Raw genomic sequence first — 25,261 nt, forward strand, 5'->3', positions numbered from 1 at the left:
GTCTTTGAAATAATCTTTAATTTTCCGAACTTCTAGGGGGATTAACGATTCAAAGGACACATATTATATTGCGAGTATATCCAATTAACATTCCATCTGAGTCTCCTTCCACAGAAGTGTCGCTCATATTACCTAATAGTTCAAAAATAGTGCTCTTTGGTTTTGTGTTATTAAATAACTACTAGCTAAACACTTTCTAGGTGTACTACATTTAACAATCGAGCTTTATTAATGACTTCACTTTACCAGATTTGCACTATTTCGTGCTTTGCGTCTAAAAGTGTACTTGTGGTATCGCAAATGCTTGGAATGTGGATTTTCGATCTGAAATTTACTTTGGAGCGTTTTTTTTATGAGTATTGTATTTGTGAGGAGCTTATTACACTAAACATACATATACAACTATATGAAATATACATGCTTGTAGTATTGTTCAACATCCGATTCGTGTCATCTCAATATATGTATTCATATATAAAATTTCGTTTAAAGCTGCACCATTTAGTTGACATTTGCATATCAAGTTACATTTGTTTTGCTATTTACAATATAAATTACCAAAAACAAAACAAAAGTTCGTAGGTCAGTGGCGAGTGCTGCTCAAATGCAATATCTCGAGTCGGAAATCAATGATATGTGTTTAGTTTGACGTCGGTATACATACATATGTACATACATATATCTCGTTGATCCCAGCAACACTCACCACTGGTGATGACGGAATAAATTACTTAGCCTAAGGCATAAAATTCGCACTGCTATGCTGTTTGTTTGGTTTGTTGTTCTTGTTGCTTTGTTGCTTTGTTGGTCTCATTTCAGTTGCATCTTTGGACAATTTTCGCTATGTTATCGTTTTTAAAGTGTTCTTAAAATATCCTGTGGCCTAAAGCCGTAGCAGTATTGCTATATACAGCCACTGCACTCGGATCCCATTGGAATGGACTTGACTGGGTTGTATATTTGGCTAGTCTAACACTAAATATAAAGCTCTGTAACTCACTCGACATCCATGCATACAAGAATACATATGTATATACACATAGCATATCTAGACATATCATAAGGGAAACCTTAACCTAGGGTGGTAAACCAATTCGATGCGGTCGCAGGTGGACTGGGGCTAAAGCTATTCACGCTAGGCTATGTTATGGACGGTGGTGCTTCTAGTAACGATCCGAAAGTCATCATCCAGCTCATCGGCCGACTCCTGGGCGGTCCGGCCCATGAAGTCACTCGATGCGCTGCGCCTGAATCAGCTGCACAGCAAGTTGAAGAACCCGCGTCCCTTCTCCGATCGCGGTGCCATCAGCATGGGCACCTGGTTCTTGTGTGTCACCTTGATCTGCAGCAGCAAAATCCACCGTTATTATGAAATTATTATTATTTGAGCACCAACTTTATTTGCTGGCCACTCACCGTGCAGGGCATCTGCATCCAGGGCTCGCCATCTATCTGCATGGGAAATGTTTTCTTCGTCTTGATGATCACCTCGCTGCACTGGGCCAGGCGGCGTCCCGAGGCGCGGAGTCCAGTCCTCACCTGGCCCATGTGCAGGCAGTTCTCCAGCCCAATCACCTCGATTAGCCGATCTCCAAAGTCTGCAAAAGATGTGTGGCAGCTAATTAGTGATGGTTTTATTCTTAATTTGTTTTTAATAAAAGCTGTTTTTAATTTTTCTACTAAATATTGAGAATAGCATATTTTTTAAAGAAAGAAATTACTTTTTCAAAAGAAATATTGACTTTTTAAATCATTTGAACTTTACTTGTACTTGTTCCGCTCATCAGTGCTCTTGTTTGTATACATAAGTTTTGGATTTTCATATCCTGATTCTAATTCAAGTTCTAATGTTTGCTAAACAGGTTTTATTTTTTTTTAAGGTACCGATCACTTAAATCATTATTGGCTAACTTCGACATAGTTAACTCACCCTGAATGGCCACCGAAAGGTCAACGGAATTGAAGCTGGTGGCGGAGAACTCCTTGTCGCCCGCCCGGAGCTTCTTGCTCTTGCCGAAGGGCCCGGCGCTCTTACGGATCCGCTTCTGGGAGAGGTGTTCGCCCCATAGATTGGAGCCGCCGTGTGTGTACGGAATGTTGAGGAGAGCCACTCCCTGCAGGTGGGGTCCATTGGCCAAGTCCAGGGCCACGCCATCGCACTGCAAATATGGAGCGAAGGTTACACGCTGCGCAGCTCTCGGTCCAGCATCCGTTATTGAATCACGGACGAAGGGTGACCTCTTCGACTGTATATCGCCACCTACAGTCCAATGGAACCCATCCACACTTACCACAATCTCGATGCTCTCGTGGAGATTCTTGCAGGATGCGGCAAATGTCTCGGATGTTGCATACTCGAAGTACCACAGCTTGTTTTTCATGCGACTGTTGAATTTGTGCGGGTTTTTCTCCCGCTCCAAGTGAAACTTAACGCAGATGGCGGCGTCCTGGGGAAACAGATTCAGATTCAGGTGTGGAATGAGTTGGAAGCAAGGCCAGTCAAAAGGTCAACTAAGAAGCGTGCAATTCCAGGTCACGTTCGGCGGATTGCGTTCGAACGCGATTACTATTTGCCATTCAGACTTGCCCAGAAATCTCAATTAGAATGACAGTCCTGCCACGGCTGCCATGGCAATGCACTTGGATTGAATCGGATTGGCTGAACCGCAGCAAAGCTAATTAATCTTGTGGCCGAGCCTTGGACACGACTCCTAATTTATATTAGCAATCGGCGGGTGGCACTACAGCTTTTTATCTCAGGTGTTTGCATTACTCGAAAGCATTTGCAAGTTTCAAGAATTTGTCAAGAAGCAGTATGGAATATTTAATATTCAGCTTGAAAAAGAAATTCTATGCAGTGAAAATTTTGATTGAGTTCATTTTGGAAGAAGTGAAAACCAAGTTCTTCACCACAAATGTCATTCAGCATTAGACGGCCTCCTATGGATACTGGATGAGCTCACGTGCCAGATGCTCCCTTTCCGTGCAAAAGTGTTTGCTTTTCGGAGCCGCAGGTGCCTGCAAACTGGTAACTCCATTTCACGGAAGGGGAGTTCTTATCGGGAGGGTTGCATTTTAATTTCTTAAGCGGGTATTCGGTTGCGTTCCCGCCCTGTGGGCCCGCGTTGCTCATACGACACGTTGCACTGGCTGCCAACGCATTTGTTATGCATGTCGCTGGGCAAATACACACAGGCACGCGCGCCTCTGGTCCCTTTGTCCGCCGGATTGAGGGCACGTGGTGGCGGCGGCAGGTCTTCCAATTACGGCCTGCTGGTTGCACAGCAAATAAGATTTATTACCGCTCGACGTCAAATTGAATTGTCAACATGAGCGAGCGCCTGCCAGAGCTTAAAATCAAAAATCAACGAAAAACTTTTTAATTAGCTCCATCCGCAACCGGCTTCCGCATCTCCAATGCCACTTTATGCACGGCCCGTGCGGTAAACTAATTTAGTGACAGCCCAGCTTATTAGCATGCCTCGACCGCACCATACCCATTAGTCCTTGTCGAAGGAGGTGAGGAGGTGGGGAGACCGCACGGGCTGACAGCTTGTTTGCATTGGGGGAAAGTTTGACGATGGTGCCCGAGAATTCAGCAATAGAAGGCAGCACGTTGCCCAAGGATGGCCCCCAAAAAAAGGACTTGGAGGTGTGAGGTTAATGAAATAATTTGTGTACCCAAACTGGAAGGCAAAATGCGAGCAGTAATAGATAAGACAAAATCCATTCAAGGCAACGGGGCGTATGCGCAACTCAGGTACAAAAGGCCTTCCTTAAAATACGCATCCAGCCTCCTATCTCTGTGTCCTGGCACATAAAACTTGAGCCACAGTCAAAGCCAAAGCTCAGACAATTACACATCAACTCCATAACAGCCTCCAGTTGCAATAGTCCCTGTTCTCAAACAGTGCTGATTTTTCGAAGAAAACCCACTTTTGCACGCCAGAGTCTGCCGAAAACAAGCTAGATCTAGGACAGAATTTGACTAAACTACTCTATCTTATACAATTTGGATGGTCCGAGAATTGCTAGTTTGTCAGTTCAATTAATTAATTTGCGACACAATAAAAATGTAAATAAATGTATAGTTTTAGCACTGGATCGTAATAAAAAGATAAACGTTGATTACAGGTAAATGTGGAATAACTGTGTACCAAATGATTGTCGTATTATTAAATCTGCAATCTGTAAGAACACTTTATTAAACCAAACGAAGGTGCCAGCTCTCTTGTACCATCCGCACCAAGTTACCAAAAAGACACATTCACCGGCTATATGATGGGCTGAGCTCCCAAAACTGCTTGGAACTCGCACTTTTATTATCGTCGCACAAGTTGGCGCTCAACGTCAATTGTTTGACGTTAAACCCAGGCGTCAGCGTGAAATACTTTTCATGCTGTATTACCCGAACCGAGCGGAGTGCTCCTGCTCCTGCTCCGCCCGTTTTCCCCAAGGATGCTCGCTGGTGCCCAAGGAGCTGGGCCACTTGAACCGGAGCGCTGCCGTGGCAGAGCAGACACATGTTCATGTACATGAGTGTTAAATGGATTTCGTGATGGGCCCAGGACAAAGAGCTCTCCGTGTGAAATGTGTCCGACAAGTGAAATCCCGGCAGCTTCAGCAGGAGAAGAAGCAGGAGGAGGAGCAAAAAAGGGCAATAACATCATCGCCATCACTTCGCCTGTAGACGCCTACTGTTTAAACAGACGCACATCAAGTCATAAATAAACTAACACGCCACACACGCACACGCACACAGAAATATGGGGAAACCCAAGCCCAAATCCACACCCTAACATGGCGGCGTATCCAAAGGATCCAGCCCACACGGGCGCACATTTTTATTTTGGCTCTGGTGCGGATTTTGTGGGATCCGATGTGCAATTGTTGGGGCTCTGTGGCAGGAGCATTAGGCTGAATTCTGCGGCGCTGGGGAGCGCAAAATGTTTGCACAAAAAGGATTTCGGCTTTAGCCGCCACTTGACAAATGGTGTGACCTTACGCAGGACCCACACCTCTACACCTCCACATCCTGCCACATATCCTGCTTGTACACAGCGAACCACTGAACGATTAGAGCTTTGTGCTTTTAGCAGCAACAAAGTTTGTGAGTAGCGCAGATCGTGTAGGTATTCGATGCGATTTTCATCAATCAAAAACGCATTTGGAGTTGATTTTACTTTATAATAGTCAATAATAAATCGTGATCTGTGGAGTTTAGTGTAAGGCTAAGTCAAAGGTATTTGAATTGAAGTTTAAATGCAATTTATGAAGCAATTGTGACCTTGTTTCGCTAATTGAGTATTAGATATTAAATAATAAATAAAGATTGTTTCTTTTGACCCTACATACCCTTTATTTGCTGTGTACTTTGGCCAATGGGCGTGTTTGCACTCTGACACTAAACAGAAACGGGGGGCAGGACATGGCGTCCATTTCGCTTCATTTCTGTGGCTAGGCCGAGCTGTAAAGTTGTCACTTAACTTTACTTTATGGCTCTACTAAATCGTGGCCCGATAAGCAGAGTGCAGGCTGCTGAAAGTGCGAGTATCTGTGATTTTCATGTTGGACTCCCTGCTTCTTGGCCGTTTTCATATCTCACATCGTACTAAATTATTCAAAGGGCCCATGCGAAGCTGGGCAAAGTTTTATCCATCCTCCTATTTATCCTGTTTATATGCACATGTTGGTCCCTGGGGCGCAATCTGTTACTTTTCCTGACTTTGTGGTCTTTGGCGTCGCCTTGAGCTGTTACTAATTTAACACTTGCTGGAAATTATAATGACACAAGTTTCGTTCTGCCTAAAGCCTGGTGGGCATTCATTAATCTAAACGTTCTCGGGTATTTGGGGTTTCCGGGAATTCCGGTTGGCTGGACGCTCGAATTAAGTGAATTTGAATTGCAGAAGAGTGTTGCCTACCTTTCGGGGCCGTTTGGTCTCGAAAGCTGGAAAAGGTGCAAGCAAACAGTGCAAATTGCAGCTGCCAATCGAAAGCTTTGCACCATCAATGATGCAAATGCGCAGCTGATGATTGTGTGCTACCACGTTTGCATGTGCCCGATCCCCCAGATGCAGATGCGAAAGTATCTGCATCTGTCTGTCTGCTATCCTACACCGGCACCGCATCTGTATCTGTATCAGTAATTGTATCTGCAAGTGAGCCACGGGCGTGTGGCATTCGACTTTTGTGGAAATCAGCCACTTTGCATGCAAAATGTTCTGCAACGCGGCAGAGTCTTTGAATAATCGCCAGGCACGATTCAAGGTGCCACGGGATACGGAGCCATCTCCCCTCTTTATTGAAGCGCCTTTGTTTGAGCTTAGTTATGAATGTATCCAGCTGAACTGCGTTCCTCGCAAATTTGCATCTGAAAAACCATTGCCTGCCCCAAAGGATATTCATTTGCGGGCTTTGAGCGCTGAATTTTGGGCTGTGTGCTCCGGAATTATGCGGCCTCCTGTCCTAAACGCTGAATAAATTAATTATCGAACAGCCACGCCGAGTCGCTTCACTTAGCCATCAGCGGGACATTAGCCCTCATATTATTGGTCTTGTAATCAAGATTGCACGGCTTGTGTTCGCAGTGTGCTTTTACTAAATGAACCGAGTTTTCAAAACCTCATTTAATTGCCTTAGAATGGACCAACGATGTCTGCTGACACCCTAATCAAAACTCAATACAATCTTGATGAACTAGATAATTCATAAAGCTAAATAAATACCAAGTTTAATACAGGGTAAAGAACCTGACTCACTTGACAAAGTTTCGCAAATTTCCAATTAAGAATTCCGTTTTGATTGCTTTACACCTACACAAGCCAAATTTTCCGACAATCAGCTCAAGACAAAGCCTTTGCAAAGGCTAAAGACTTGTGATGCGATTTCCTCGGATAATCAAATTAAGCCTGGCTAGCGAGCTTGTCAACTGCAAATCCCATGTCAACAGCCACGACAGCTCGTCCTCACTAATTATGAAAATTGCGCCATAGCTGCTCTTGTTACGACTGATGTGGCCACTGCTGATGACACGGACATGGACATGGATGTGGATGTGGACCTCAAACCGGATGGGCACCACGAGCAACGGAGTGAGTTCGAATGGAAATGGAAATGGCATGACAACCGCCGGCTTAGCATCTGACATGTGACGGAGTGAATCTGGATCCGGAATATCTGGCATTAGTGGATGCAACTAAGGAGTCACAGTTGAAGTGTCGCTTGTCACAGTTTTGGGTTAGTCCGAAAGTAGCATTATCGGGGTTAGGAACTTGCTTTAAGTAGGGCCACCTACCCATTAACCTATCAATGCAGTTTGGGTTCTATCGAAATTGCAAGCTTACACTGTAATAGATAAGAAAACGCAACCTGGGCATACTAGTGAACGCCATGCCGGTCGTTCTCTTTCCGTTTTAACCTTGGAGGTGATCAGACGTACAGGTGCGACCAACCAAAAAAAAAAAAAAAAAAAAAAAACACACCCACGTTTTCTTTATAATTTTTTTTTGTATTTCGATATTCTTCGGTGAGTTAGTTTCTAAAGTGAAATTCGCTTTTGCTAATTATTTTCGTCTTTAGTACCCAAGCCCAGATTAGAAATCCCACCAACTGTATTTAAATTTGGGGTTATTTCGGTGCCAGATCAAAGGTAACTATTTATTCGAGTTTTTTTTACTTCAGAATCTAACTGAAAATTTAATAATTTCACAAGGTTCTGGCACCTTGTGCTACCCACAAGCAACCGCCGGCTCCAAGCCGTACCACCAGAGCAGCACGTCCAGCAGAGTAGCCGATGCACATCGATCATCAGAACATCTCTTTTGGCCGAAGCCATCGGTGTTCAAGTGTTATTAGTGTGAATTAATCTACCCCCCGCAAAAGTTCAGTGAAAAACAAAACCTGTAGCGAAAAACGAAAAAAAAAGGGAAAACAAAAGCCCTCACATTAAGCGGTTCAATTTTTTTTTGGTTATAACACGAGGTGGCTACACGGTGACAAACTAATGGTTTTACCGCACGCATTACCAAACATGTGCTAATACACTAATAAAATAATTGGACACCAACGATCGCCAAAACAAAAAAAATGAATTCAATTTAAAACGTTACGAAAACTACGAGTTTACTATACCCGAGAAAGAAAAAAAAGGAAATTATATATATTTTAAATATAGAATAAATTAAATTATAGATAGATTAAATTAAATTAAATAAATAAAAAAGAGGTAAAAAGTGAAAGTCAGTGGTGGAAAGATTTGGCCATGCCAGCTAGAAAAAAAAAATAAAATAAAAAAAAACTTTTTAAATAAATAGTAATATAGAAAAATAATTAAAATTAAAAACATAATGGGTTAATCATACTCCAGCCATTCATCCAACGCAATACCTCAATAATATATATATATCCATACACAACTTTTTCCGCAAACATTTATCAAGACCAAAACATGAAACAATAAGAAGAAATTCGCCGGAGAAAGTACTTTCGCCGTGGGAGAAAATAACATGTAAGTTATATCTCAAAATTTGTCTCTATTAATTGCAACGATATATTATTTAAAAAAAGGCATTGCATTTTTGGGGGATGGCTCTTTCAGTCTTTAAATTTTACAGTTTTATATATTAAATCTATTCTTTCTTTTGATCGCCTAATTCGTCGCGAAACCCAAAACCCAGGCTTGACCTACGACAACATGTTATTGCATGGTACAGTCGAGGATCGAAATATTGTGTACACCGAGCCTCTCTCGTGTATAGGTACAGTCGAGGACCGAAATATTGGGTACGCCGGTAGTAAATTGAAAATATTTTAATTTTTTTTCTTCTTATCGAATTATATTACATTTATATTATATTAATACCTATGCGAATGGTATAGGTGGTTTTGAAACATATTTTCTTTTCAGCCACTGTATTTTCACTCATACTTACATATGTATATACAACGACTATTACAATGAATAAATAATTTAGGAATAATTTCTTTTGCATTAATAATTAAAATAGGATAAAACTATATATATATAATATAATAATGATAAAATAATAATCGCCCATGATAACAAGTAAAAGAACCAAAATAAGGTTAGGTAATTTCTTGGGGTTTTAAAATTTTTGTTTACTTTTTCTTTCTATTAATATATAAATCTATTTTACATGTTATCTAATTAGGATTTTAGGTTAAAAATTAAGTTAAGCAGGAACAACAAATGAAAGATTTTGGTTTAATTAATTTTAATGAATAAATTTATAATGAAGTCCGAATAGAAGTTATTTATCTGGGATTATGAACAGCGGATTTGATGCAGTGACCTGAATTCTTAGTGGACCAATGGGATCGCCAATAAACATGGTTTTGCTCGTGGCGATCATGGAAGGGTGGGGCAGCGGCCACTCCAGATTCCGGGGGTGCGCCTAAAAGATCCACTAGAATATTTTGTTTGAGATTTCCTTTCTTTTTAACTATATTTTTTTTCCTTCCGATCTAGCTTTCTCTTTTCCCTCAAGATTATTTGTTGGCTATTCGCACGCGATTTTAGTTTATTTGTTTTAACTTTCAAGAGCACGTAGTATTACAGTATTTAAATTCTAACCCAGCCCATTGCCGACAACATAGAGCCGGAACCAGCGCGTGCCACTGTTAGCACTACGACAATTACATCTGCTCGCAATATAACTAATCTTCGTTATATGCTACAAATAAATAATGGCGCCCAACGTGGGGCCCGATCCGGCAGGCCCCAAATGAATAATAAAATTTTAATCGGTCACTTACATCTTTCGACCGCGTCCAAATAATCTTGATGTTCTTATTTCTTTTGGTGACTCAGTTACAATGGATTTTCTAGTACCTTGTATGACGGTGCTATTACCAAGTAACACTCGCATGTAATTATGAGCTAGACGCTGGATTAGGTAATAAACTTTACTCACCGCGCTTGCCATAGTTCACATGATGGCTTTTGCATTTTAGCTGGATTTTGATATTGTGGAAAGAATCTACAATCTACCGCTAAAGTGTATCGATGTCTTAGTTTATTTGACTTGGATCGTGAGTGGCAGGAAGTGAATTTGATGCCGTTTGCCTTTTCATCTTCGGCTGTGCTTCGTGTCCAGTAAAGTAAACTTAGCTTCGTTCCTGTTTAGTATGGATTTAGGGATATGGGTGAATAAACCATACCCTACCGATTAAACAGGTTAACATTTTTGTATTTCCTGTTTCCTTTTCAGTTTAGACCTAGAGTTGTGGGTGAATAAACTACACTCTACCCCTGATAAAACTCATTCTTATCTATTTTCATACTATTTTCTTCCCTTTTATTTTCTATTTAATCCTAAGGGCAATCCAAACAAAGTTAATAGTCGAAACTGCTCATTGAAGTGATTCATAATCCCTAGATATTTTTATGCATTTATATTGAAAAATAAAATTATAAACACCTAAAATAATTATATCATAACTATCGAAAAAAAAAAAAAAAAAAAAAAAAAAAAAAAATTAACTTTTCTTTAAAGAAAACAAAATGCCGTTGTCTCGTAGTTATGAACACCTTCAACAAAAAACTCATTGCTATATTTGTTTGAAACCTATCGAATACACTGCCCAGTTGTTGTCTACAAGCTGCAATCATACCTTCCATTGGGTTTGCTTCAATACAAAAGTTACCAATCGCGACCGTTGTCCAGTTTGTAAAGCGTCCTTACAAGCTTCTTTACTTAATTTAACTGTAAACACCGAATTAAGTCAGTCCACACAAAGTCTTCCAGGGACCTCGCGCATAAATACTCGTGTTGAAGAACAAGTACGGATAGACTCTAGTCCAGGAACGTTAAATATGGACCAATCTAACGAAATACCGACCTCAGAGGATGCAAACAATAGGAATATGTCTCCAGGTCTAAATGATATGCAGCAGATAACCGAGGCGATGGCCGTAGCAACGGCAAAACAGACCGAACGTTTAGCGCAGGTTTTACACACCGGGCTGCAGAACATTTTATCGACACTTTCTACTGGACCCGAACAGCCAAGACCTCCAGTAGCCGAGTTAATAGATCGACAACAGCAAGTGCAGAGTAATGTCCCAAATCAATCTAGTTTCTCAACTATAGGGTCAGGGTTGCGATTTGATCGCGTAAGCCAAATAATTGCAAACTGGAAAATTAGATTCGCTGGACGAACAGGCATGAGCATTGATATGTTTATCTATAGGGTCGAAGCTCTTACCAAACAGACACTAGAAGGTAATTTTATGCTTCTAACTAGCCATGTCAACATTTTATTTGAAGGGGTTGCTAGTGATTGGTATTGGCGTTACCACCAAAGTGTACCCCAAGTTGAATGGAAGGCCTTATGCAAAGCCTTACGGCATCAATTTAAGGAAGAACGTCCAGATGTTAGCATTAAAGCAGAAATTTATCGTCGTAAACAAAAGGAAGGGGAGTCCTTTGATGACTTTTACGAAAGTATCATCCTATTAACTGATAAGTTATCTGAACCATTGTCAGAATTATCAGTGTTAGAATCCATTAGATCAAACTTATTGCCAGAAATTCAACATGAGCTTTTATATAAGGAGATCAGTAGCATTTCTCAGCTAAGGAGTATTATTCGCAAAAGGGAAACGTTCATGCTGACTGTCAAGCCAGGATTCCGAAAACCTCTTCCTGCTCCTCGTAGGTTTGTGCAGGAGGTAAGTCTTGAGTCCGAAGTGGAGTCGGATTCAGAGACAGCTGAAATTTCCGCAATTAATTTATCCTGTTGGAATTGTAGCAAAATCGGACACAGATATCAGGAGTGCTTAGCCGAACGTCGTGTGTTCTGCTATGGGTGTGGCAAACCAGACACCTACCTTCCTTCATGTCCTCATTGTCGCTCAAAAAACTACCGAGGCCGTGCACCTTTGAAAGGGGCACACAAACAAGTGGTGACGAAAGCCACCAATACGGAGTAACCAATAGCTGCTCTGTACCCTCTCTCCCTGATTTGTCTCAACAACCAGACTATCCTTTTACCGAATTATGTCCACCCGGCGAATCTTTCAATAAACACCAGAGACAGCCTTCGCGATCTGCACAGCGTATTAGAGATTTTTATGACCAGATAAAAATCGAAAAACGGTTTTTATTATCAGCAATTATTGCCTCTGATGTACGACCATACGCAGACGTAAAACTTCTTGGCCGATCAGTATCTGGATTAATGGATACTGGTGCCTCTATTAGTTGTATAGGTGGAAAACTAGCCGAAGAAATACTGATAGAAAAGTGTCCTCATAAGCCTGTTCAAAGTATTGTTCATACTGCCGATGGAAAATCCCAAAACATCGTGGGCAAGATTCGCACAGAAGTTCAGTATAACAATATGACCAAAGATATTACTTTGTACATCGTACCTTCGTTAAAACAATCACTGTATTTAGGGATCGACTTTTGGATAAAATATCAGCTATTGCCATATACTATCATGAAACCTAGTCCAGAAAGTAATCTCTCAGCAGTAGACCTAGACGATGTTCGTTCTCTGACGGAAGAACAAAAACAGCAATTGAACGCCGTAGTCACATGCTTTCCTTCTTTTGCCGAAATGGGTCTAGGGAAAACGACCATGCTTTCCCACTCCATTGACGTTGGCGATTCCGTACCTATCAAGCAGCGACATTATCCTGTGTCCCCAGCTATCGAAAAACTTATGTATGATGAACTGGATCGCATGCTTGCGTTAGGGGTTATTGAAGAATCGACCAGTGCGTGGTCTTCCCCTGTTGTATTGGTCCGCAAACCCGGAAAAGTGCGATTATGCATAGATAGCCGAAAGGTGAACCAAGCGACACGTAAGGATGCTTATCCAATGCCCATCATTGATGGCATCCTAAGCCGGTTGCCTAAAGCGGAATATCTAACGAGCCTGGATCTTAAAGATGCCTATTGGCAAATCCCACTAGAGCCAAGTTCGCGTGATAAAACAGCATTTACGGTACCAGGTAGACCTCTCTACCAATTCACTGTAATGCCATTTGGTCTTACCAACGCGCCTGCAACCATGTCCAAATTAATGGATCGAATAATTCCATGCACTTTAAAAAACGAAGTATTTATATATCTAGATGACCTTTTGATTGTATCCGATACTTTTGAACGACATGTCTTAGTTCTGAAAGAATTAGCATCTTGTTTAAGAAAAGCGGGATTAACCATCAATGTTCAGAAAAGCAAATTTTGTAGAAAGGAGGTCAGCTACTTAGGCCATATTGTAGGCAATGGCGCAATCGCAATGGATATGGATAAAATTAGTGCTATCGTAGATTATCCTGTTCCTAAGTCTATTAAGCAATTGCGACGATTCCTGGGTATGACTGGGTGGTACCAGAAATTTATTCGAAATTATGCTTCTGTCTCAGCACCTTTAACGGATGCGTTGAAAGGAAAACTACGTTTTAATTGGTCCGAGGCAGCTAATGAAGCTTTTGAGAATTTAAAAAAGCAGCTTTGTAATGCCCCAGTGTTACATACCCCAGATTTTCAACGGCCGTTTTATATCCACTGTGACGCCAGCCACACCGGCGTTGGTGGCGTGCTTATGCAGATAAATGACGAAGGTGACGAAGTTCCTATCTCTTACATGTCCAAGAAACTTAATCAATGTCAGAGAAATTACTCGGTCACCGAAAAAGAATGTTTAGCGGCTATATTAAGCATAAAAAAATTTCGTGCGTATGTTGAAGGACATGCGTTCACCGTCATTACCGACCATGCGTCGTTGAAATGGTTGATGAATCAATCTGACCTAAGCAGTAGACTAGCCCGTTGGGCTTTAAAGCTCCAGGGTTATGACTTCACGATACAGCATCGCAAGGGTAGTCGAAACATCGTTCCTGATGCGCTGTCACGGACGCACGCTAACGATCTCTCGGCGATTGAGGTTGATTTAAAATCAGCAGCTTTTGAAGTACCGAGCTATCAGGAGTTGAAGAAAAAAATTGAGCAAGGAAGTCTTCTAAGTCCCGACGTAAAAGTTGTAAACGGTTATGTTTATCGTCGTACCGAGCATGCTTCGGCTGAGCAAGTTGCTGATGAATCAGTTTGGAAACTTTGGCTACCTTCGGAATTAGTGTCAGTGGCTATTAAGGCTGCCCATGACGATCCTTTAGCTTCTCATGGCGGAATAAATAAAACCTTAGAGCGAATTCGTCGATATTATTTTTGGCCTAATCTGGTAACCGATGTTCGCAATTATATTAACCAATGCGAGGTCTGCAAAAGCACTAAGCACCCTAACCAAGTGCTTAGACCACCGTTAGCCAAAGTAACGACCAGTATGCGACTATTTCAAAGGCTATACGTGGATTATTTGGGTCCTTACCCTCGGACGAAGTCTGGCCACATTGGCATATTCATAGTCCTTGATCATTTTAGCAAATTTCCTTTTCTAAAAGCAGTAAAAAAATTTACTGTGGATGCAATCGTGCCGTATATGGAAGAGTTATTCCATTGCTTTGGCGTACCTGAAACTATCGTATCCGATAACGGTGTGCAATTTAAGTCGCACGCTTTTAACAATCTGTTAAATAGCTATGGAATTAACCACGCCTACACTGCTTCATATGCACCACAAGGAAACGCATCTGAGCGAGTAAATCGATCCGTTCTGGCTGCCATTAAAGCCTATGTCCATCCAAATCAGACCAACTGGGACGAGAACCTCAGTAAGATTAGCTGTGCACTTCGCTCAAGTCTTCACACTGCCGTACAGCAAACGCCGTATCGCCTTGTTTTCGGACAACACATGATAACTAATGGTTCTACATACGAATTGTTACGACGATTGAATCTGTTAGAAGATAGATCCATTGTATTTAATAGGGACGATTCGTTCGATATCATGAGAGAGCAAGCTAAAGAAAAGGTGGTAAAGCAACATGCGCGCAACGAAAAGACGTACAACATGCGTAGTCGAGAAGTATCGTATGCGGTAGGTCAAGAAATTTACCGTAGAAACTTCCAACAGAGCAATTTTGCAAAAGGTTTCAATGCCAAGTTAGCTCCAGCCTTCTTAAAAGCTCGAGTGAGAAGAAAACTAGGCTCGGCATATTATGAGCTTGAGGATTTACAAGGACGAATTGTTGGAAAATTTCATGCGAAGGATCTTAAACAATAGTTTCCGCTCCAAGCGTGGATCACCCTTGATTGTCTAATCAAGCGTGATTTTAGTGGGGGGATTTGAAGTGTCGCTTGTCACAGTTTTGGGTTAGTCCGAAAGTAGCATTATCGGGGTTAGGAACTTGCTTTAAGTAGGGCCACCTACCCATTAACCTATCAATGCAGTTTGGGTTCTATCGAAATTGCAAGCTTACACTGTAATAGATAAGAAAACGCAACCTGGGCATACTAGTGAACGCCATGCCGGTCGTTCTCTTTCCGTTTTAACCTTGGAGGTGATCAGACGTACAGGTGCGACCAACCAAAAAAAAAAAAAAAAAAAAAAAACACACCCACGTTTTCTTTATAATTTTTTTTTTGTATTTCGATATTCTTCGGTGAGTTAGTTTCTAAAGTGAAATTCGCTTTTGCTAATTATTTTCGTCTTTAGTACCCAAGCCCAGATTAGAAATCCCACCAACTGTATTTAAATTTGGGGTTATTTCGGTGCCAGATCAAAGGTAACTATTTATTCGAGTTTTTTTTACTTCAGAATCTAACTGAAAATTTAATAATTTCACAAGGTTCTGGCACCTTGTGCTACCCACAAGCAACCGCCGGCTCCAAGCCGTACCACCAGAGCAGCACGTCCAGCAGAGTAGCCGATGCACATCGATCATCAGAACATCTCTTTTGGCCGAAGCCATCGGTGTTCAAGTGTTATTAGTGTGAATTAATCTACCCCCCGCAAAAGTTCAGTGAAAAACAAAACCTGTAGCGAAAAACGAAAAAAAAAGGGAAAACAAAAGCCCTCACATTAAGCGGTTCAATTTTTTTTGGTTATAACACGAGGTGGCTACACGGTGACAAACTAATGGTTTTACCGCACGCATTACCAAACATGTGCTAATACACTAATAAAATAATTGGACACCAACGATCGCCAAAACAAAAAAAATGAATTCAATTTAAAACGTTACGAAAACTACGAGTTTACTATACCCGAGAAAGAAAAAAAAGGAAATTATATATATTTTAAATATAGAATAAATTAAATTATAGATAGATTAAATTAAATTAAATAAATAAAAAAGAGGTAAAAAGTGAAAGTCAGTGGTGGAAAGATTTGGCCATGCCAGCTAGAAAAAAAAAATAAAATAAAAAAAACTTTTTAAATAAATAGTAATATAGAAAAATAATTAAAATTAAAAACATAATGGGTTAATCATACTCCAGCCATTCATCCAACGCAATACCTCAATAATATATATATATCCATACACAACTTTTTCCGCAAACATTTATCAAGACCAAAACATGAAACAATAAGAAGAAATTCGCCGGAGAAAGTACTTTCGCCGTGGGAGAAAATAACATGTAAGTTATATCTCAAAATTTGTCTCTATTAATTGCAACGATATATTATTTAAAAAAAGGCATTGCATTTTTGGGGGATGGCTCTTTCAGTCTTTAAATTTTACAGTTTTATATATTAAATCTATTCTTTCTTTTGATCGCCTAATTCGTCGCGAAACCCAAAACCCAGGCTTGACCTACGACAACATGTTATTGCATGGTACAGTCGAGGATCGAAATATTGTGTACACCGAGCCTCTCTCGTGTATAGGTACAGTCGAGGACCGAAATATTGGGTACGCCGGTAGTAAATTGAAAATATTTTAATTTTTTTTCTTCTTATCGAATTATATTACATTTATATTATATTAATACCTATGCGAATGGTATAGGTGGTTTTGAAACATATTTTCTTTTCAGCCACTGTATTTTCACTCATACTTACATATGTATATACAACGACTATTACAATGAATAAATAATTTAGGAATAATTTCTTTTGCATTAATAATTAAAATAGGATAAAACTATATATATATAATATAATAATGATAAAATAATAATCGCCCATGATAACAAGTAAAAGAACCAAAATAAGGTTAGGTAATTTCTTGGGGTTTTAAAATTTTTGTTTACTTTTTCTTTCTATTAATATATAAATCTATTTTACATGTTATCTAATTAGGATTTTAGGTTAAAAATTAAGTTAAGCAGGAACAACAAATGAAAGATTTTGGTTTAATTAATTTTAATGAATAAATTTATAATGAAGTCCGAATAGAAGTTATTTATCTGGGATTATGAACAGCGGATTTGATGCAGTGACCTGAATTCTTAGTGGACCAATGGGATCGCCAATAAACATGGTTTTGCTCGTGGCGATCATGGAAGGGTGGGGCAGCGGCCACTCCAGATTCCGGGGGTGCGCCTAAAAGATCCACTAGAATATTTTGTTTGAGATTTCCTTTCTTTTTAACTATATTTTTTTTTCCTTCCGATCTAGCTTTCTCTTTTCCCTCAAGATTATTTGTTGGCTATTCGCACGCGATTTTAGTTTATTTGTTTTAACTTTCAAGAGCACGTAGTATTACAGTATTTAAATTCTAACCCAGCCCATTGCCGACAACATAGAGCCGGAACCAGCGCGTGCCACTGTTAGCACTACGACAATTACATCTGCTCGCAATATAACTAATCTTCGTTATATGCTACACAGTCACAGCAGGAACAGCAGTGCAGGGAATGCATTCTAGGGATTCTGTTACGTACACTTAAAGTACTTCAGCAGATAGTCATTTACAAAGAATTTGATGTACATTTTTAATAAATATTTTAAATACTTTCCTTTGCGAACTATTATTTATCAATAATCTTATTTGCAAAGCCTCTTCTTGGCCTCTTTTGTACTTGAAACACCCTTTTAAAACAAATATCCTTTTTATAAAGGATACCAAGAGAGTGCAGCAATGTATGGTAAATTCACTGCCATACAAATGCTGCTTGATATAGAATTAAAAAGATTTCTTTCCAGTGTATGTATGGATGAGTACTCACCACGCCGACGGAGAAATAATTGTTGATTATGTTGTAGGGCACCGTGCAGTCCTTGTCGGATTGCACTTTGATGGGCTTCTGTTGCTGCTCGAACTGGAGATGCTGCTGCTGCTGCTGCAGCGGCACGCTTGATGTGGCATTCGGAGTGGTGGGTGTGATTGGTGTGACTGGTGTGGCCGGAATGCTGTTGCCGTTGCTCCTCGTGCCATCGCCCCGGCCATCGCCTTCCACGGCGCTCTTGGGCTCATCTTCATGGTCGGACAAGTCCAATGACAATGTAATTTGCTGTTTAAGGATGTTGTTTTGCTTATTGCACTGGCTATTATTATCGCTTTGATTATTCCCGACTGGCGTTGCTGTTGCAGCTTCCTTGGCAGCCAGCGGTGTGGCTTCTTGCTGCTGCTGCTGTTGCTGTTGCTGCATCTGTTGTTTGTGTTGCAGTAGCAGAGTCTCAAGTGATTGCTTTTCCGTTTCACCCGACCTCCTGAGCACGGACTTCTCTCCAACTTGGTCAACTGTAACGCTTAGGGGAACTACTTCCGTTTTCGCATCCTGGTTGCCGTTGCAAGGACTATCGCAGCTCGTGTTGCTGCTGCTGCTGCTCATCGCTCTACTCAGGGTTTGTTGCAGGCACTGCGTCTCGAACGTGGACATCGAAATGCTCTTGGTCGTGGTCGTTCTGTTGGCTGTGGTGGTGCAGCTGCCGAACTTCATTGCGGTCATTGTTTCCATTTCCGTTTCCGTTTCCGTTTCCGTTTTGCTGGCCATCATAATCGATGTGCTGGAGGCCGCCGTGCCCATGGCCGTGGCCACCTGCTTGCTCTGCCGCTGGATTTCCTCGAAGCGCTCCATCAGCGATTTGTCGACCACAACACTTTGCGACAGCTCAATCACCTTCTGCATGTTTGAGTGCAGCGTCACCTGCGGCGGAAAAAGAAGGGATAACTTCACTTAGTAAATGCCAGATGGAGGTTGGAGTTGCCGGCTTGCAGCGTCAGCAACACGCCTTCCAGCCAGTAAAATTAGATTGTGTAATCGTTTTCCTCCCAACAGGCAGAGTAAGGTTGGTGTTCAGGGCGAGGATGGGAATGATATGCGTGGCAAGCGCTTTGTGGCCAATAATTGGATTTGCCAGCTGGTAAGGACAGGTCACGCCCACAAACGCCTATTTCGGGCGGGTTATGGACGATTCGATTTGATACGTAGGGAGATATAACCAGGTTTAGGCTAAATAGAGCAATAAATAAAACAGTACGGCCTAATATGTTACATGTTAATGGGATTTTCTATCCTGAAATGTCACTCCACCAACTCCAATCGGAAACTGGGAAGTGGTTCTTATCTTTGAGAACTTTTCCGGATATGGATTTATGTGGATTTGCATATGCATTTATTTCTTTAAATATTCAAAGAAGATTTTAATTTATTTGCATTACTCTTATTGCTTCATTGTAAGATATCAAATATACCTGTCGCTTATAGTCGGAAAAAATGTTTTTCTATTTATTTCACGAACTTTTAGTTCCACTTGGTTTGTATTTAGACTCACCTTGGGCCGCAATTCATCGCTGTGCGGAGTGTTGGTCACCTCGATGCTCCAGCGGTCCAGCATCACGGTGGAGGCCCTTCGGAACTTGTCCATCAGCTTCGGGATGTTCTCGCCCTCGTAGCCGCCACCCCAGCGGAGGCAGCGGGCCAGGTCGTTGCCCGTTCCCAGGGGAATCACTCCAATGGCCGGCTGGCTGGCCAACTCTATGGAATCTGCAGGGAAATCGGGCACACATAAGTTACTTTTGTATATTTCGATTTATTTGTAGTTTTGTGTATATTAAGGTTTATTTATTTCAAGGCGGCTAATTTTCGGGCGGTTTGTGAGCGTTGGAGTGGTTGTGGCAAACAAACTTACGAGACTAATACAAAACTGAAAAAATAGCAAAACAGTGGCAGTGTCGGTCTGGGCGTGCCAACATGGGTCAACACTTGACCGTCTATGTCTATAGAATCTGTATGCTAGATTTCAACTTTCTAGCTTTAATAGTTCCTGAGATCTTATACGGACGGACAAACGGACGGACAAACGGACGGACAAACGGACGGACAAACGGACGGACAAACGGACGGACAAACGGACGGACAGATGGATGTACAGACAGGCTATAGATCCTGATCAAGAATATATATACTTTATATGGTCGGCAACGCTTCATTCTGCCTGTTACATACTTTCAACGAATCTAGTATACCCTTACGACACTTACCCATGGCTTCGAGAACCCAGCCGACGGTCCCGTCGCCGCCACAGCAAATGACCCTGAAGCGGGGCAGGTCCTTGAAGAGCGTGAGTCCTGGCAACGAGAGCGGAAATCAATCACCGTGCTTGAACGGCCATCACTCACACACACACACCCTCCTTGGGCCCGCCCTTGGACAGGTCGTACACCTGGCGCGGATTGAGCATGTACTGGAACTTCCGCAGGATGCGATCCCCCTGGCGACCGCCGCTCTTCGGATTGACGAACACCAGCAGCGGGCAGCTCAGCTCGTCCGGCGGAGTGATTTGGAAGTGCGTGGCCTGGTGGTGATGCATTTGGGATTTCTGGTTACGATTTCAGCGAATGACAAGGGAATGGGTGGTGGGCACAGAGCAGCAGTTCCAATTGTTAGGTTTGGTTTTAAATTTTGAAGCGGAAGGTCAATTTTGAAAGGGGTTAGTTTTGCCAGTTTCAATTTGCAGCAGGATGGTGTTCAAATTTCTTAACCAAATTAGGAGGTTGTGGAAAACGATTCAAAAGTTCAATAGCTTATCTTTTCATTGCACATTGAATATTATTATAGTTTTTCAGCTAGCAACAATGTAATATTAAAAAATACATAAAAGGCCTTTGGCCACAGGTAAATTCTTGAGATAAAATCTTGTATATCAATTGTATAGGAATGCATTTCTGCCGTAATTTCTTTTAACACCAAAAACTGGATAACTTTAATTAAAATGGTGGTACAAATAATAATATAAAAATGTGCAATTGAAACTCATTTGTTCACGTTTACCACTGAACATATTTTAAATAATCTATGAAAAATATCTTAGTTTAAAGTTTCACATTTAATTGGTATGTCTTCGAATAATTGAAGTGAGAAAGCAGCTTTAAAGATATGAAATAAATACACATGCAATCTCACCTTGTGAGCCTGGTTCACGGAACGTTGGCGGTCGAGAACCGCTGGGCAGATGGCCGTGGGCGGGACAATTAGCTCCGCATATTCGCCCAAGGTGCACTCCTTCTTCACCGACGAGGCGCAGCGGTTGTGGAGCTATCCATGGAATGAGATGGGGGACAAATCAAATTAGCCAGAGTACATTGCCAGATATCGCGGTCTCGTAGAAAATCTACGCTGTTAAATTCAATTTCCACTTCATTGCCGGCCAAAGGCCACTTATGGCACAAAATTGTAGAAAAGGTGGAGGGAGTTGACTCTCAAGTGTTCATTTCGCCCTAATGAATCCGATTAAAAGTTTGTTAGCGCCGACTACCCGACCCGTGGTGCAGAAAAAATGGTTAATTTTGGCCTAAATGAGATTTTGGCGCGGATTTTCATTTAAATACCAATTTGGCTGGAGTGTAGTCTCTTGCCTCTTTTGCTAATGGCCACGCGGCTTCCTTTTTTCGCATTACTTTTTCACAGCTGCGGCCTCTAAAATTGATTTTGAGTTGGCCGTACACTGATGACCAGCCCAAAAGTTGTTTGTTTCTACTTAAGCGAATCTTGAATTGTATACAGAATCTTTCCTATAGTGGTATTGATCAACTTAAAACCTACAGAGTTTTGGGAATGTTTCAAACAGATGCGTTGCAAAAACTGGCTAAAATGCAAGGGTCTAAATGTAGCAGTTGTGTAGTGTATGTTCACTTTAAATTGGTCTGAAAGTTCAGCGGCAGTAGGTGGAGTATATCTGTGATGAGGAATTTCGTGCCGGTGGAAGGCTGACAACCGCATTCCCCTTTTATGTGGGCAAAACTAGAAGCCCACACAGACACATCCACTCAAAATGCGAAGTTATTGACTGTCAAAAGCGTCGGCTACATTTGGCTTACAAAGTATTTGCCGATGCAGCAGCATCCGGCTCGAAGGACCAAGTTCCCCGACCTTCGCTCCCGCCGACGACCCTCTGGCAGTGAGGAACTCAGCATTATCTCCGCTGCACTTGTCAAAGACACAGGACACAAAAGTTGGTGGCATGCAACGGCGGCAGCAGTAGCGCAATTTGTTTGGAACGTGACAATTTGCCAGCCATAACGAAGTTGCTGTCTCATGTGTGGCCGGGATCGGATCGGGACGGATCCGAGTCCCGGTTGGGTGCGGGAATTCGGGGGATATTGCTACTGGAAGTGTTGGTACTCCTGCCTGCTGCGAGTCACAGCTCCGAAGAAACTACAGAGGGAGTGCTGGGCCAAAGGCTGCCTTGTTTTTCCGGATAATTGGAATTTTTGTTACGAAACAATGCCGGCAATCTCTGCCAGAACTGATCTGATTTGCTCTTCTTACTGATTGATTATGCGGCATTAGAAACTCTGTCAATTCAATGTAACTCGAACTACCATTATAACATACTCTTTAATATCTAAGAGACCAAATACCAAATAGAAATTCCTTAAAATATACTATTGAAATTTGTATACTTAAAGTGTCTGATTAATTTTAAACATTTTGTTTCAAATTTATACTACGACCACAACTATTCGTTTCCGATTCAGTTTATAATATTACAAATATCAGGACTGTTTTCGAGCTCTTGCCCATCACTCACCATCATGTGGCACCAACGGCAGGTGAGTCCGGTGATTCCGTGGTAGGCCTTTATCCTTTTGCGGCACTTGGAGCACCGTCCATAGCAGTTGCCCTCCACCCAGTGATGCAGAAGGTCTCCGCCACACTTTGGTTTTTTCGACTTCACGTAGGTGGTGATGCATGACGCGGGGGCATGTTGCACGCATCGTTCGTGCACCGTGTACTTGCAAACTGCAAGAGAAAATAATACAATTTACTTTGCTTCACAAGCATAATTAAATAATTCAAGTTAATACAAAAAAGTATATGTGTAAATTGTAAATTGTAAATGGTAAATTGTAAATGGTAAATTGTGTTGATTAATTCAATTATAAAAGCAGTCCTACATACAATAGTTTTATTTAATATAATCCTGCAGTAAGGCAAACCTATTTAAAATGTTTCTGATTCTCTAACGTTGAAAATTTCATTTTATTATGATTAATATATATATGTAAGTCTGACTAAAGCCGTCCAATCAGCCATGAGTAATAAATATTTCAAACCAAAATAACGATTAATCTGTTTGATGTCAAGTTTAAACAATAAAATTACATATTTTGATGTTGACAAATGTTGTTTTTCTGTTTGCTTTAATAAAAGTTGAATAATAGATTAAACTACAAATAATGAGACACATATTTTAAAAACGAGCATGAAAACAACATTGTAACTATTTTCAGAGAAACGGTTTATCTTGAAAATAACTTAATTATGAATGGGATAAATGTAAGCTCTTGGCGATTTTGTGGAGAGTAAAATGCCCTTAAAGTTAACCTTAAAATGACCATTTGGATAGACAATTTCCTGACTTCAGGCAGCCACACAGATACTCACGCACACAGCAGAGACCCTTCTTGCCGAGACCCACCAACATGTTGAGGCAGAGGTTGCAGTACGCCGGCTTGCTGAAGTGCTTCAGGCGCCACACGTGGATGCCATCCTCCTTGAGCGTGGTGCTGTCGACACCTGGGGAAGATTGAGAGATGGAGAGATTGGGGTGTGAGGTGTGCAAGTGGCAGGGAGAAGACGGACGAGATAGAGAGAGTTGTCACTTTGCATAAGCGTATCAAGGGGCGCCTGCAGCAGCTCCCCTCCCCCCTGCGGCACCTGTGCAAATGACTTGATTATTACGGCAGCAGCCAACCAGTCACAGATCAAGGCATTCAGCCGGCAAAGGCGCACTTAGCAGGCGAACGGGGAGCAGCCACACAGAGAGAAAATATCAACCACTTCTGGGTATCTGAGTATTTGTATCAGAAGCATTACCGAATATATACCCTGGTTATTCGATTATGAAATTTATTTCTTGTGAGTTTAGGTGTTTACTAAAAGATATTTCTGATTTCTGTATACAGAATGTTTATTTTATATTTCGATTAAAATTCGACTTGAAGAAGATGGTGATATTTTCTTGCCGTGCTAAATGGAAAATTACCCACCTAGCAGCACCAGCAGTGGAATCGTAGTCATCCCGCCTCGCTGCCACTCGTCCAAGGACACTGTGCCATCGGCATCGTAGTCGATTTCAACCATCATCTCCTGCAGTATCTGTGAGTACAAAAAGCGATTGCGGATTGCAGTGAGTGTTGTGAGTGGAGTAAAACCGAAAAATGGGTAATTCTTAGATGGAATGAAACTTAACGGAAAGGTAACTTCCTGTTTGGAATGCACTTCTCTCGGTTGGGGGAATGTAAACTTATTACACTGGCTTGGTTGGGCAAATGCATTTCCTGCTGAAATGTACGAATATTTTTTGCGTCTCTACCAACGTACTTTATACGTTACGTCTCTCCTACGGTTTTAAATATCTCAAGCTAAATAAATATGATGTCTTTTCAGCCACTGGTTTATGGTAGATAAAGAAGATGAAGATTTCAAGGGATTCTCTTCTTTCTGGCTTTTATTGCACACAGTATTCCAAATCCAAACAAATCGATGAGGATCCTGAGCTCTATAAATTATTCAGGGTGGAGGGAAAATTTCACTCTCAAATTTATTCAACTTCCGATTCCTTTTTGTTTATTCTGAGGAATTTCATATTCGCCCGGAAACGAATGCCAGAATTATGCAACTCATTAAGTACTTTGATTATTTGTGTGGCACAACCGGAGAGCGAAAAGGATAATGGGCCAAAGGGCTGACCCCAACTTGTCTTCTTGGCGCAACTTGGCTAAAAATATTTCGATTAAAATATTTTCTGGGTCTGCCTAGAATTTAAAGTATGCGGCAGTCATAAAGTCGTGATGGCAACGCAACTGGAACTCGGGCTCCTCGGATCTCGAGCAGCGGAAAAGGAAGTCCTTCGAGGACAGCGAACGGCGGACAGGCGGGAAATGTGGCTGGAATCATTCCGCCATAGCCAGGGGTATTTTGTTAATTGA

General features: G+C 41.4%; 1 protein-coding gene and 1 long non-coding RNA gene across 6 annotated transcripts in view; one reads left to right on the forward strand and one right to left on the reverse strand.

The window, feature by feature from the left end:
- Window positions 1-938: 938 nt before the first annotated feature.
- The window catches only part of LOC120443724 (diacylglycerol kinase 1), a 49,756-nt gene continuing 25,433 nt past the window's right edge, over window positions 939-25,261 (reverse strand). For 2 of the 5 annotated variants that reach the window (XM_039622973.2, XM_039622975.1), the window contains 12 exons: window positions 24,320-24,428; window positions 23,715-23,846; window positions 22,858-23,069; window positions 21,231-21,362; window positions 20,457-20,646; window positions 20,309-20,395; window positions 19,600-19,811; window positions 18,051-18,971; window positions 2,292-2,447; window positions 1,931-2,159; window positions 1,417-1,598; window positions 939-1,342 (listed from right to left, as the gene is read on the reverse strand). In XM_039622973.2, coding sequence (XP_039478907.1) covers window positions 1,253-1,342; window positions 1,417-1,598; window positions 1,931-2,159; window positions 2,292-2,447; window positions 18,051-18,971; window positions 19,600-19,811; window positions 20,309-20,395; window positions 20,457-20,646; window positions 21,231-21,362; window positions 22,858-23,069; window positions 23,715-23,846; window positions 24,320-24,428 — 2,652 coding nt within the window. In that variant the 3' untranslated portion in view covers window positions 939-1,252. Of the gene's footprint in view, window positions 1,343-1,416; window positions 1,599-1,930; window positions 2,160-2,291; window positions 2,448-18,050; window positions 18,972-19,599; window positions 19,812-20,308; window positions 20,396-20,456; window positions 20,647-21,230; window positions 21,363-22,144; window positions 22,503-22,857; window positions 23,070-23,714; window positions 23,847-24,319; window positions 24,429-25,261 lie in introns of those variants that run through there. The other 3 variants (XM_039622974.2, XM_039622976.1, XM_039622977.1) reach the window with 3 other exon arrangements.
- Window positions 15,221-16,180, forward strand: LOC120443729. The gene is made up of 3 exons (XR_005615595.2): window positions 15,221-15,538; window positions 15,592-15,661; window positions 15,725-16,180. It is a non-coding gene; the product is annotated as an uncharacterized LOC120443729 (long non-coding RNA).

The sequence above is a fragment of the Drosophila santomea genome, chromosome 2L (assembly GCF_016746245.2).
Source record: "Drosophila santomea strain STO CAGO 1482 chromosome 2L, Prin_Dsan_1.1, whole genome shotgun sequence".
NCBI lineage: Eukaryota > Metazoa > Arthropoda > Insecta > Diptera > Drosophilidae > Drosophila > Drosophila santomea.